Source organism: Vespula pensylvanica, chromosome 15 (assembly GCF_014466175.1).
Source record: "Vespula pensylvanica isolate Volc-1 chromosome 15, ASM1446617v1, whole genome shotgun sequence".
NCBI classification, from domain to species: Eukaryota; Metazoa; Arthropoda; class Insecta; order Hymenoptera; family Vespidae; genus Vespula; species Vespula pensylvanica.
In genome coordinates, this window is record NC_057699.1 from 1263541 (window position 1) to 1275635 (window position 12095).

Genomic DNA, 12095 nt, shown 5'->3' on the forward strand with positions numbered 1-12095 from the left:
CAAGCTGTTCGAGAGAGCGGTCTATCTTAAGTCAGGTCGAAGGCCAGGTTACAGGTTAATTCAGTGCGTTATCAGAGGATGCTGAGATAAGCACCTGTCTGCAATGTCAAAGTTTGCCACGGACAGAGGACGAAATAGAGGACGAGTTCGACGCAAGTGGTACAGAGAGATAATTAGCCCCGCCGGTGCAATCCACATAATTATTGTCCATGGTAGTTCTCTTCCTCTCTATTTCTCTCTCTCTCTCTCTTCTCTTTCTCTTCGTTTCTCTTTGCTTTCCACTCTCCTGCTCTCTTTGCCCTAACATTTTACAACCACCGCGAAACGTTCCAGCCGTCGGCAAAACAACGTACGATCGCATGAACGAATCGAACAACACTCAATTGAACGGACTTTACCAAAACCAAGAGAGAACTCGGTTAATTGTAATCGCTAGCGAGCCACAGTCGAGCTAATTACAAAGGTAATCATCGTAACGAATGCCATGTGTAATCCTGTCGTGGTAATTTGTCTTTCGCGTGGCCGTGCAGATGTATAACCTCTATCGAGTATGTTAATCGCCGTTCTAATAGCCGTTTATAAACATTTAAACGTGTAAACAGACGGCGATTTAATTGCGAACCTGCTGCGAACAACAACTAAACTTCGGACTCACTTACTCTGAGAAAGAGAGAGAGAGAGATATATATATCGGCCAATCATACTCGTTCTATATCACTTACCGAGATTTTCAAGCCGAATAGATGAAATAACAAATTGACCATATCCGATCAATCTTCAATCAGATTTCTATCATCCAATTCGGATATCCATGCGATGGTACTTACTCTTCCTTTCGATCGATCGATCGATGGATCGATCATTTTCTCCCACTCTCTTTACTTTCTTTCACCGTAAAAGTGACAAATGTTAGAAAAGAAATAGAAGAGAGAATCTTGCTCGGATTATCCCTCTTCAAGAATTACAAGCTTTTCGAAGTTTTGTTCTCTACAGTTTGGTAATATCTTGAAGCCAAAAAAAAAAAGAAGAAAAAGAAAAATATAGAATTCTTTCGTAAAAGAGGGTTGGAAAGATCCGCATCAACTCCGTTCATACGTCCATCCAACTGTCTCGGTGGATGACATCGAGCTAATACCGGCTTGCTTACACGCGCTTTACACGGGCCTCTGGCGACGCACAAGCCCTCCCTCGTTCACCTCTACGTCCCTCCCTCACCATCTCATGTCGGATAGCAGCGAGATATCTGTCAAGCTCCCCAACAGTGAAAAGCATTCTCCTGGTAGGGTGTACCTCGCTTCTTCGTACGACGCCGTTACCGTAGCTGCTACCACCACCCTTTCCCCTTCCCTACTAGCAACACCAATACCACCTTTCTCAGACATCATTTTTCATATCTCCAGCCGAGAAATATCCACCATCGACGACTGACATCTTCCTCTTCGTCCCTGACACCGACAATGTTCCGCGTTGATTGAATCGTCGAACGTCACGACACTCCCTTCATCGATTCTTACATCATTCTGTCCTTTTTCTTCTTCCTCTTCAAATTACCCCTCTTAATACTTACGTCTACTTTCGTCTGCTGTCTTAGTTTTTTTTCTCTCTTTTTTTCTTTCTTTTTTTCTTTCCTTCTTTCCTTCTTTCCAAGTCCTCTTCAATTCGCGACGATAATTTCGGTGACGCCGCCGTCGGTTCGGTCTTCGACCCAACCGATTTGCACGAATCATGAAAGCTACCGTGGAATTTTCCTGAATGTTTGATGGCAAAATCAAAGCGACCATCTATTAAAGGAAGAAATCTTTACGATTCGTACGTTTCAACTATCGTGCACGAATTCACCCCTTCTTTTATTCCTACATTTACTACCAACGTCACCCTATCTGTGCATTTGTATTATTGAAAGTTATTTTATATTACTCAGGAAAACATGTTTATGCGAATGTTCGATATTCTCTTGTGAAATCGTGACGATAAAAATACACGTTAAGTGCAGACGTCGTTGTCGAAAGGGGCTTGCAGAAAAGGAAAGAGATAAAGAGAGAGGATAGAGAAAAAGAAAGAGAAAGAGAGAGCAAGAGGAAGAATGAGGGAGTTATCGAGGGATCGTTGGAGTAAGGCGACGATATCCAGCAAAGGGGAACCGTATTAATGGTAAGAATATGTCGATTGCTTATTCCATCTTGGCAGAGACGTAAACTCCTGGGTTCGAACGCCGCAGGTAAGCAATTTGCGACTGGTGAATTCAAAGGAGAGACTTGGGAGGCTCTGCGAAGCAAGCTTTAATGGAATTCCGGTGTAACTGACACTTTTTTCTTGTTTCAAAGTCGAGAAGCTATACTTGCTAGCTATTATGAACGAGAAGCAAGTCTTTGAGTAGTGTATGTGAAATAAAGGAAAAATTAAAAAAAAAAAAAGAAATAACGAAAAGAAAAAAGGAAAAAGAAGAAAAAGAAAGAAAAAACTAAAAAAAAAAGAAAAAAGAGGAAAGGAAAAAGGAAGGAAAAAAGAGAGGATAAAAGTAAATAAATAAAAAAAGTAAATTTTAAATGAATACAACGTCGAGTTGCAAATTCGCGAATAAAAATATTTCAAAGCGTTTCGATTAAATTAAGAATCAGAATTTAATTTGAAAATTGAATCTCGCTTCGTTACGAAATATATAATAAGAGCTTTCCATTGAATCGATTAGCCTCTCAGCCAGAACGTTTCAATCATAATGATTTAATAATCTCCTTCATCTAATTACGTCAAACAAAGATTGAAACGAATTTCGAGCATGATTTTACGGAAATACCGTTTCCTTAATTCAATGGTAGACGCACTTGTAGAAATATTTAGTCGCTTAAATGTTCGAGGTACTAATGAAGCGCAAGTAGAAAAACGTGTCGTTACTCGGACCATTTTACAGCTCTTCCTAATTTGTCTCTAGCATGGAGAAAAGTACAGTTAGAGTATTCTTTTAACAAAGCACCAGGTAATTGCCATTAGTATCCTCGAAACATGATCCTCGTCATCTTCGTAAGTGCATGCGAGTTAGACGTCCTTTAGCTCGGCCATAATTTTTTCTAAGGCCGTAAAAACGCTACTTTATCAGATTTAAAAGCGTACACGCTCGAATCTTCCGCTTGAAGTAACTTGTATATATGTACATAGGTATATATACGTACATACATGCATACATACATAAATACTTTGTCGCGTGTTTTTTTTTTTGCATGTATGTACATACATAGTTTTCTCTTTTCTTCTTCGAAAAGAGATTTACCCACAAAATTACAAAATCGCTGATATTACCTTTACCATTCCTGCCGTTTATTTTCTTTCTTTTTTCCTCATAAGCGCATTAGTTTCGCCACTTTCCTGAGAAAATTCACAAAGGAAGGAAGGAGAATCGGAGTACGTGTCGCGACAATGACATTTTGCATTATTCTAAATCTCTTTCTCTCTTTCTCCCTCTCTTCCTCTTGCCATTATCCCTTACAAAATGTCATCCAAGAGCTCCGTCCTAGCATCAAAAGAGTTTACGAAAATGCCATAGTAATACCTTCTATTTCACCGTCGTTAACGTCCAACTCGTTTTAATATTATTCACTTTAATAGAATCCCTTTTATACATACGAAACGATTAAATTCGATTTTCATGATATTCGTGATACGTAAGGGAGATCGTTGATGGAATTCAAAATCACGACATTTGATTTTACATTAGAAGATCGTTATTTCCTTACTCTAATAGCCATCGTTTGTAGAGAAGGGAAATACAGTTGGAGGAAGGTATAGAATACAGGAATAATTTGCAGTCATTTAACTCTCTCTGTATCGATCGTTTCTAACAAGTTGATGTCCCTCTCTCTCTCTCTTTCTCTCTCTCTCTCCTTTTCATCTGTCCCTATCTGTCTCTCTCTTTCTTTCTCTTTCTCTCTCTTTCTCTCTTACTATCGTCTCTTACCACCTTTTCTATGTACCCGCCTATCCCTATCCTCCTCCTGTTCCAATAGTAGGAGTAAATTATTGCGCGCTGCAATCCCGAACGGAACCGTTAATCCTCCTTAGAACGAAATTGAGGAACGCATTCGTTTGGAAACGTCAGGAAAATTGCAAAGTTTTATGACGCGAAAACTCGTAGCAGTAAGCCGCAGGCGATACTCGACGCGAATGCGTTTTGCCTCGAACTTGGTCGTAGCGCTTTCTCCCAAGAACGGCTGATTATATCCTGCAACGGTGTGCACTATGATCGTCTCGCTTGAAACTCGTTTGTAACGTTCCGCGATATTACATAATGTAATGTCATTTTTTATTTTACGGGCCACCCTCTCTCCTTTTTCCCACCCTTTCTCTCTCTCTCTCTCTCTCCCAATCTCTCCTTCTCTCACTTCCTCTTCCTCTTCCTCTCTCTCTCTCTTTCTCTCTCTCTCCCAATCTTTCCCTCTCCCACTTCCTCTTTCGCTTCCTCTCTCTCTCTCTCTTTCTCTCATTCTTTCTTTGAAAGCTCTTCTAAAAATATCCACGTCATTTTCCCACTCCCACCATTTTCCTCGTCCTTCTCTAATAACAACAATGGCGGATGGAGAAACTTAAGGAATTTCAAAGTATTTTCAATGTAAAATGCTACGAGCTGGTTCTTTCTGGATAATGCTCGTTATTCAGGAGCATAGCTTACGAAATTGCGGATAGATTTATACTTTCCTGAACGCCCCGATTGACTTCGTTTCGTTTTATTTTTTTCTATATTTTTTCACGTTTCCCTTTTTCTTTCTTTTTCCTTCTTTCCGTTTCTTTTATTTATTTATTTTTTTTTTCTTAATTTTTTCTTTCTTTTTTTTTCTTCAAGGAAAGAAGTGGAAAAGACTATTAAGCTTGCCCGACTGAATCCACGTAACTTTCCTCGTTTAACCGACTTTTTAACTCCTGCGGTTTCCAAGTTATCGACGTTTTTAATGCGAAACAACGTTTGTCTCGAACTCTTATAATCAGCTTGGGTATTTATTTGTAACGTATTATTATAGCTTCACTTATAACATCTTTCACATTAACCTAATTTCTCCTTATTTATAAATGTCTCTTTAAAAAAGATAAAATATATATATGTATATATATATATATATATATATATACATATGTATGTATGTATGTATATATTCGTAAGGAGAGTTTGTAAGTCACTTCGTTATATAATCTTCTCGATTCGACCTTTTCGTTGTATCCGGTAGAATACTAGAAATAATATGGCGTCTCATAAAATGCGGGAGGATCTAGGAGATCGCCATCGTGTATATGTTAGCACGTTCCTCGACTTCTCTCACACTTCTTCACCCTTTACCACCCCTTGGCATCGTTGGCAACCGCGTCAATAGCATACCAGAGAGTGATGAATATTTTAGTTGGCCGAAACAACAACATTACTCTCCGGCGATGTTTGTAAAGCGCACTTTGGTGGTGCCGTATTTACGAAGGAATTAACAAACTCTCTACAATCGAGAAGTCAATCGTGTCCACAAAGATAAAGGAACAGGATTTAGATGGACTAGAAAATGAGGATAAAGTTTGAAGATTGAATGGCAGGAATGAGGTAGAAATAAATGAAGAAATAGAGGACAAAGAAAAGAGAAATAATTTTTGTCTGACTATATTATTACTATGCACTATATTAGTATTCTACACTAGTTAAAAAAAAAAGATATGTATCTAAATATATATATGTATTATATATTATATAAATTTGTCAAAATTCTGTAATTTCTGATATTTTATATTATATTTTTTATTGACTACAAATCTTTAGATATATTAATATTGGAAATTGTAGTTGAGTATTTAAAATATCTATTATTATAAGTTCAATCATTACTTTTATTAAGTTTATTAATTTTTATTTCTCTCTTTTGAAGACAATACATTTACGAGTAAAAATAATATGATTGAAAAAAGAATTTACATTTATTGTAACATATTTTAATGATTCAGCATAAAACAATAATGAATAAGCAATGTATATTTGATAAATAACAAAAATGTTTTCTCTGAAATATTTGTGATACAGTTTACAAAAAAATATTGATTTAATTATAATATCTACGTAAAATAAATATATATTCTCCAACAAATTTACTTTTACAAAAACATAGAAACGTAAAATAAAATCGCATGGTTGAATTCTCCATCAAGTTTATTAAAAGTAGTCAGTAAAACTAAACGTCATAAACATGAAAAGAATACATCAATCGTATCTAATTATTTAAAACGATCATTAACGTAGAAAATATCTTACTCGTTTCTCATTTACTTTGTATTGAATCGATTGATAAATAAGTCTCGTTATAAGTAAAGAATTTATTAGAATAAAACTATACTCATTTATAAATCCACCCAATATATTTTTTATTAAATGCCATTTATATTCAATAATAAATAATAAATAAAGCAAAGAATCGAGTAAATATAAAATGAAATTGCTATAGAGATATAGACAGCAAGACGAAAAGAGAGAGGAAAACAGCCAGAGAGACTAAGAACGAGAAAGAGAAAGAAAGAAAGAGGAAAAGAGATAGAGAGACTAAAAAGGAGAAAGAGAGAGAGAAGTAGATAGAGAGACAGAGTGAGAGGGAGAGAGAGAGGGAGAGAGAGAAATAGATAGAGAAAAAGAGAGGAAGAGAGAGAGAGAGAGAGAGGGAGAGAGTAGAAAGAGCAGAGAAATTTATTTCGACGTTTAGCCAATACCTACACCACGAAGAAGAAACGGCACGGATCGCGTATTTTGTCCCCCTCCTTAGTCTATACTATATAATTCCTTCCATCGTGGAAGCCCTTTACGAGCAAGGAAGTTCAACGACGACGTTGGCGCCGTTCGTTTGCCAGATGAACCCACCCCTTCCAATATTTCCTCGAGCTAACTCTACGAGGTAGCTCAACCCGCGAGCTCATCGGCCATTCACGCGATCCGAAACTAAACAACCGTGAAGTAATTTGGCCGAGCCGAATCGTTTGACGTGATAAAGTCCAATTAAGCCGCGCGATTGGCGCGCAAGCGCACGTGATAGAGAAAGAAAAAGAGAGAGAGAGAGAGAGAGAAAGAGAGAAAGAGATAGGTAGAAAGAGAAAGAGAAATAATGCTGCATTCTCGTTCGTTCAAATTCGTGGCACGCTTCCTTAAAACAAGTTACGAATTTGTCTAAAGCATGTATAGGACGTCTAAAAGAGAGATAGATATAAATAATGGTAAAAAGAAATCTCCATTTTTCTTTGAATTTATGTATACACACGCCAACGGATTGTTCTTGTCCATTCACTTCTATTCAGTTTCTTTCTTAGATTCGCAGAATATATATATATATATATATATATATATATATATATATATATATATATATACACACACGAGTGTCCCACCTTTCGAGAAACATATGCAACTGTATATAGGTATATGCACGAAGGAAACGTTACCCCTTCTCTCCTTTTCTATCCTTTTCCATCCTTTTCTCTCCTTCCTCCTAGCACAAGCTTCATCTTCACCTTTCGATTCTCACGGTTCTCGGTTCCTAGATTACAAGCAGCATCTCTCGGCCGGTTGCGAGTATCCGCCAGCATCTCTTCTGCTGCTTCCGCATCTACCGACATCGTAATACACGCGAGAGAGAGCTTTGGGTACTGTTGCCCGAATGAAATTGAAACGGAAATTCTCCATGTATTCTCCAGCTTCGAGAAAGGTAAAAAAAGGAGTTGTATCTAGCGCGTATTTTAGATCGATTCTCGTCGCTTCATCAGTATAACTAGAAACGCGTTCGGCATAACCAGCGTTAAAAGTGCTTACACATAGAAAACGTTATGGACAGCTGAACGAAATGAGTATAATCGAACAAAAAAAAAAAAAAAAGAATAATTTCATAGATAAGTGCGAATTTAATCTTTATTTTCTCGTATCGAAGTATAATAAACGAGTTTTCGTAATTTTCTTTTTAGATTCCTTAATAAATTCGATAATAAAATATTTATATATTTCGTGACGTTATCTGATTAGAAATATCAGATTTCTTTGTTTAATCGTCTTCTAAATACTATGTAAAGGAAAGGAAAGGTGCTTTTCGTCTTTCACATAGAACGAAATCTTAGCCTACAGGTTCTCTCCTTTCCTTTGGTCCTTGACTAAACAGCTACTACTACTAGCACTTAGGTTCCTTCTAGAATAACAGCTGTCTACCATGTTGGAGTCGACCGCGAATATTACGAATAATTAATACGTTGCTTTGTTTGCTGGTGCTATCAGAGAATGCAAGTGAAGCTAGCCTATTCCATTCTCTGTTTCTCTCTCTCTCTCTCTCTCTCTCTCTCTTTTAATTCGTCTTTATTCTCAAATGTTTATCAACTTGAAAGCACAAATATCTAATAATTAAATCTCCAGTTCATTAATAGTGTTTTAACAAGCACAATTATTGTTCACTTTTTCGTAGAAAGATTTCCGAAATGATAACTTCAAAAGATGAAATAGACAAAATTAATTTCGGGATATCTTTCACTAACGAAAATTAAATTAGACTTCGCTGTCGATCTAATAAGCACGGAAAAGTAAACAGGAGGAAAAGAGAAGAAAAGCCCGGAATCGAGATACGACTATTTGGCAGACACGTTTGACTTTTGCGAGATCAAACTCATAATCTGATCGGGCAGTTGCAAACGATAGCGTTAGACCTTATGGACGTTCTGCCAATATGAATAAATAACGTGTTTAATGCAAACGTAATGTATCACGATCGGTATCCATCACAAAAAATAAATTTCTCAATGGATTCGTTTAATAAAAGATATAAAATGGAAAAAGAAAAATGTAATTACGTGTATGTCATTTCTATTTTAATTACAATTAGTTAATTCTTTTTTACGCTTTAAGCAAAATCGCATCGTTATCGCGTTACTTTGTAAGTACGAAGCTTGAAAATCGCCACCGAAAATGGAAATCAAATTAAGTGGCGAGCTCGTCGCTGTCTACTCTCGAAACCGCGAGAATTTAGGTACGGTCGATAAAATTTATTTAATTTTACTCAAAAACTTCACGTCAATTTATAACCATAGCAACCGCATTATCGATTTTCTCGAGACTAAACCTACGTTACTTTTACAATAAACGATTCGGATTATTATTATTTGCACTAGCATGATTCCGACGATAATCAAATTGTGGACAATTTTCTTCCTGCTAAAGAAGAATTCGATGCTTCTTTCGATATGACTAAAAGAGTTTGCTGGTTCGTCGCTTCTTAAACAAAAGAAACAGAGAAAAAAGAGAAAAGAGATAAAAAAAGCGAAGAAGAAAAAAGAACAAATAAACGGCGAGCTTTTAAAAAGCTAACAATAAGAAGAGAGCAAGAATAATTTTTAAGAGCGAAGCAGAAGGGAGAACTCGTTCAAACGTTGATCTCTACAATCCTCGATAAATTTTCGGGTCCCCGCTTCAATTAGGTTTAAAGCCGTAAAAATACTTGCAACCAAGGGCGAAGTCGTCCGGGGGTTCGGCGAGACCTCCGCCGTTTTTGCGCGCAGCTTCCGGAGGAAGTAATTTCGACTGTTTAATGAAATTTTAAAATTTCCCCTCAACTCGATGTAATATATAAACTGCTTCGTTCCGACGCCCAGATTTTCCACTATATTCTTTGAGCGTACTTTCTGCGAACGTAAAAGAAATCTAGACTTTCAAAATGTAATATTTTTTCGCTATAATGAGTTATTTAAAAAAGAAATTAATAATAACAAATAAGTAAAAATATACTTTTTGTTACTTCTACTTGACACTTCTAAATTAATCGATATATCTACATTCATTAATCTTTTAATATCTGACCCAAAGTTAGATTCAATCGTTTCTTTTATTACATTTACGAGGATAATAATTATTTATTTTCGATTAGATGGGACACAATTGAGAGCAAGAAACCCTATTACACGTCATGAATATCGAGTAAGCTCGTCGAATATGCATTATTCTAAGAACTACTAACTAACTTTAAATCAGTTTGAAACGATATCACCGTAGCTGGATGATATCCTGTCGTTGGTAAATGAATTAGTGTCTCGAACTACGAACAAATAAAATTGCAAATGTAACCAAAATACTTTGACTGAAATCACTTTTAACCAGGTTCAATTACGCCAGTTTAGTTTTTACTACAACTAGATCATTACCGAATCTAATTATTATTCCACACGTATACCACATATCGTCGAATATCGTCCGTGTAAACAAACTTACACGAGTATTCGCATCTCGAAAGCGAATAATCGATCAGTACGCGGTGGATTTTAATTAAATGTAAAGATAAAGCAATCGAATTGTTTTATCGCAAAGCACGTTGAAAACAAAAGGGAGAAGACAAAAAAGCAGAGAGATCGAAGGTAAACAAGCGGTCGTTTCAATCCCCGACCTACATATCGAACCCCATCGATTATCCGGTTACAAGGCGAGAGAAAGAACTTTTCCGTAAAATAATGCCGATGTGAATCGAAACTCGACATTTTCATTTCCGTCGACATGTCATCGAATAGGGATGAATTCACACGTGCGTAAGTAAATCGTGGGAGAACTATGAGAGTCATCCGCCGGTGATAATTTCTTGTTTTCCATTTTTTCTTTTAAAGTTCGCAGTTCTTACAAAGATGTCTCGAAGACCTCGAAACCATGTCTTTAATGTTAGTGATTCGAGGAAGATGAGGAAGAGCCGTTTAAAAAGTGTGCTGGAGATTCGTCGAAAAGGAAACGCTCTTTTCCAAGAGGATAGGAGGGGTTGGTTGGCCAGCTCGGATAGTAAGCGAGTGAAAGGAAAGAGGAGGACGACGAATGGTATGCTCCTAGTAACGAGACAGCGAGAAAGAGAGAGAGAGAGAGAGAAAAGGGGAAAGAGAGCCGCTTAACAAACTGCTGAACTCACACCCCGTGGGATTTTATTTCTACTTAAATGGAGCTGCCGAGATACGCAGTTCGATCCGTGCCGAACCGCTCCAACTCGGAATTTATTTGCACCGTTCGTTAGCTCTCGTTTTCCTCGTCCTCCTCCTCCACCTCCTCCATCTCTTCCTCCTCCTCCTCCTCCTCCTCCTCTTCCATCTCCTCCATCTCCATTGCCTCTCCCTCTTCCCCCTTTTCTTCCTTCTTCCTTCTTCACCTCTTTCTCTTCTACCTTCCATCCTTTCTCCAACTCCCATGGAACTTTTCTGTTTTTGAATTACGCGCGATAATGCCGGCGAACGATTCAAGGTGAGAATTCGCGCGAGAGAAGCGGGAAAGTTGAGAGGCTATTATCGCACTCAAGAAGATTTCTAATGGAAACCTCGATCGATACCGTTCATCGTTCACGAAGAAATACGCCAAATCGAGTGAAGCCAATCGGCCACGAATGCGAAATAGCGATTATGATCTTAATCGTAAACGAGGAAACGATAGAGAGGAGGGGACAGAAAAAGAAAATATAGAGCGGAATTAGAAAAATAATAAAAAAAAAAGAAAGAAAAGAGAAGAAAAAAGAAGAAAAAACAACAAAATTAGTAACGACGTTAATTGCATTTTACGTTGGACTTTGAACGCGTGTAATAAATTTTTTTTTCTTCGTCCTTTTTTACTTTCCAAAAGTTATGCCGACGGTAATACGGGTACGCTTAACGAGACGCTCGATTATAATTATGTGCGGTTGACATTAATTAATCGGTAAACGCGCGTGAGTTACCGCGAAATTCATGCGGCTCACCTTGTACGGACCGAGATTCTCCACGATGCAGGTGAAGATGGCCTCACGACCGACGGAGATGGTGAGATTGTTCAGTGGTTTTCCGAATCTGGGTAATTCTGTAACAGAGTCGAGACATCTTTGTAAGTACGGGTAACGCAAACAAGGAGGAATGGGGTGGGATAGGGAGGATAGAGGAAAGAGGAGGATAGAATCGGATAAAAAAGTATCACCGTATGTTACATTAAGCTGTTATACGTTATACGTATTTCTTTTGCTCTACCTACTCGATTCGCTTCTCTCACTTACTTACTTTTACTTACTTATTCGCTTCCTTGCTTGCTTACTTACTTACTTACTTACTTACTTACTTACTTACTTACTTACTTA

General features: G+C 37.4%; 1 protein-coding gene across 3 annotated transcripts in view; it reads right to left on the reverse strand.

The window, feature by feature from the left end:
* LOC122634491 (opioid-binding protein/cell adhesion molecule homolog) overlaps window positions 1-12095 on the reverse strand; it is a 57381-nt gene that overhangs the window by 22000 nt on the left and 23286 nt on the right. For all 3 annotated transcript variants that reach the window (XM_043823483.1, XM_043823482.1, XM_043823481.1), the window contains one exon: window positions 11727-11824. In XM_043823483.1, the coding sequence (XP_043679418.1) occupies window positions 11727-11824 (98 nt within the window). The remainder of the gene's footprint in view (window positions 1-11726; window positions 11825-12095) is intronic.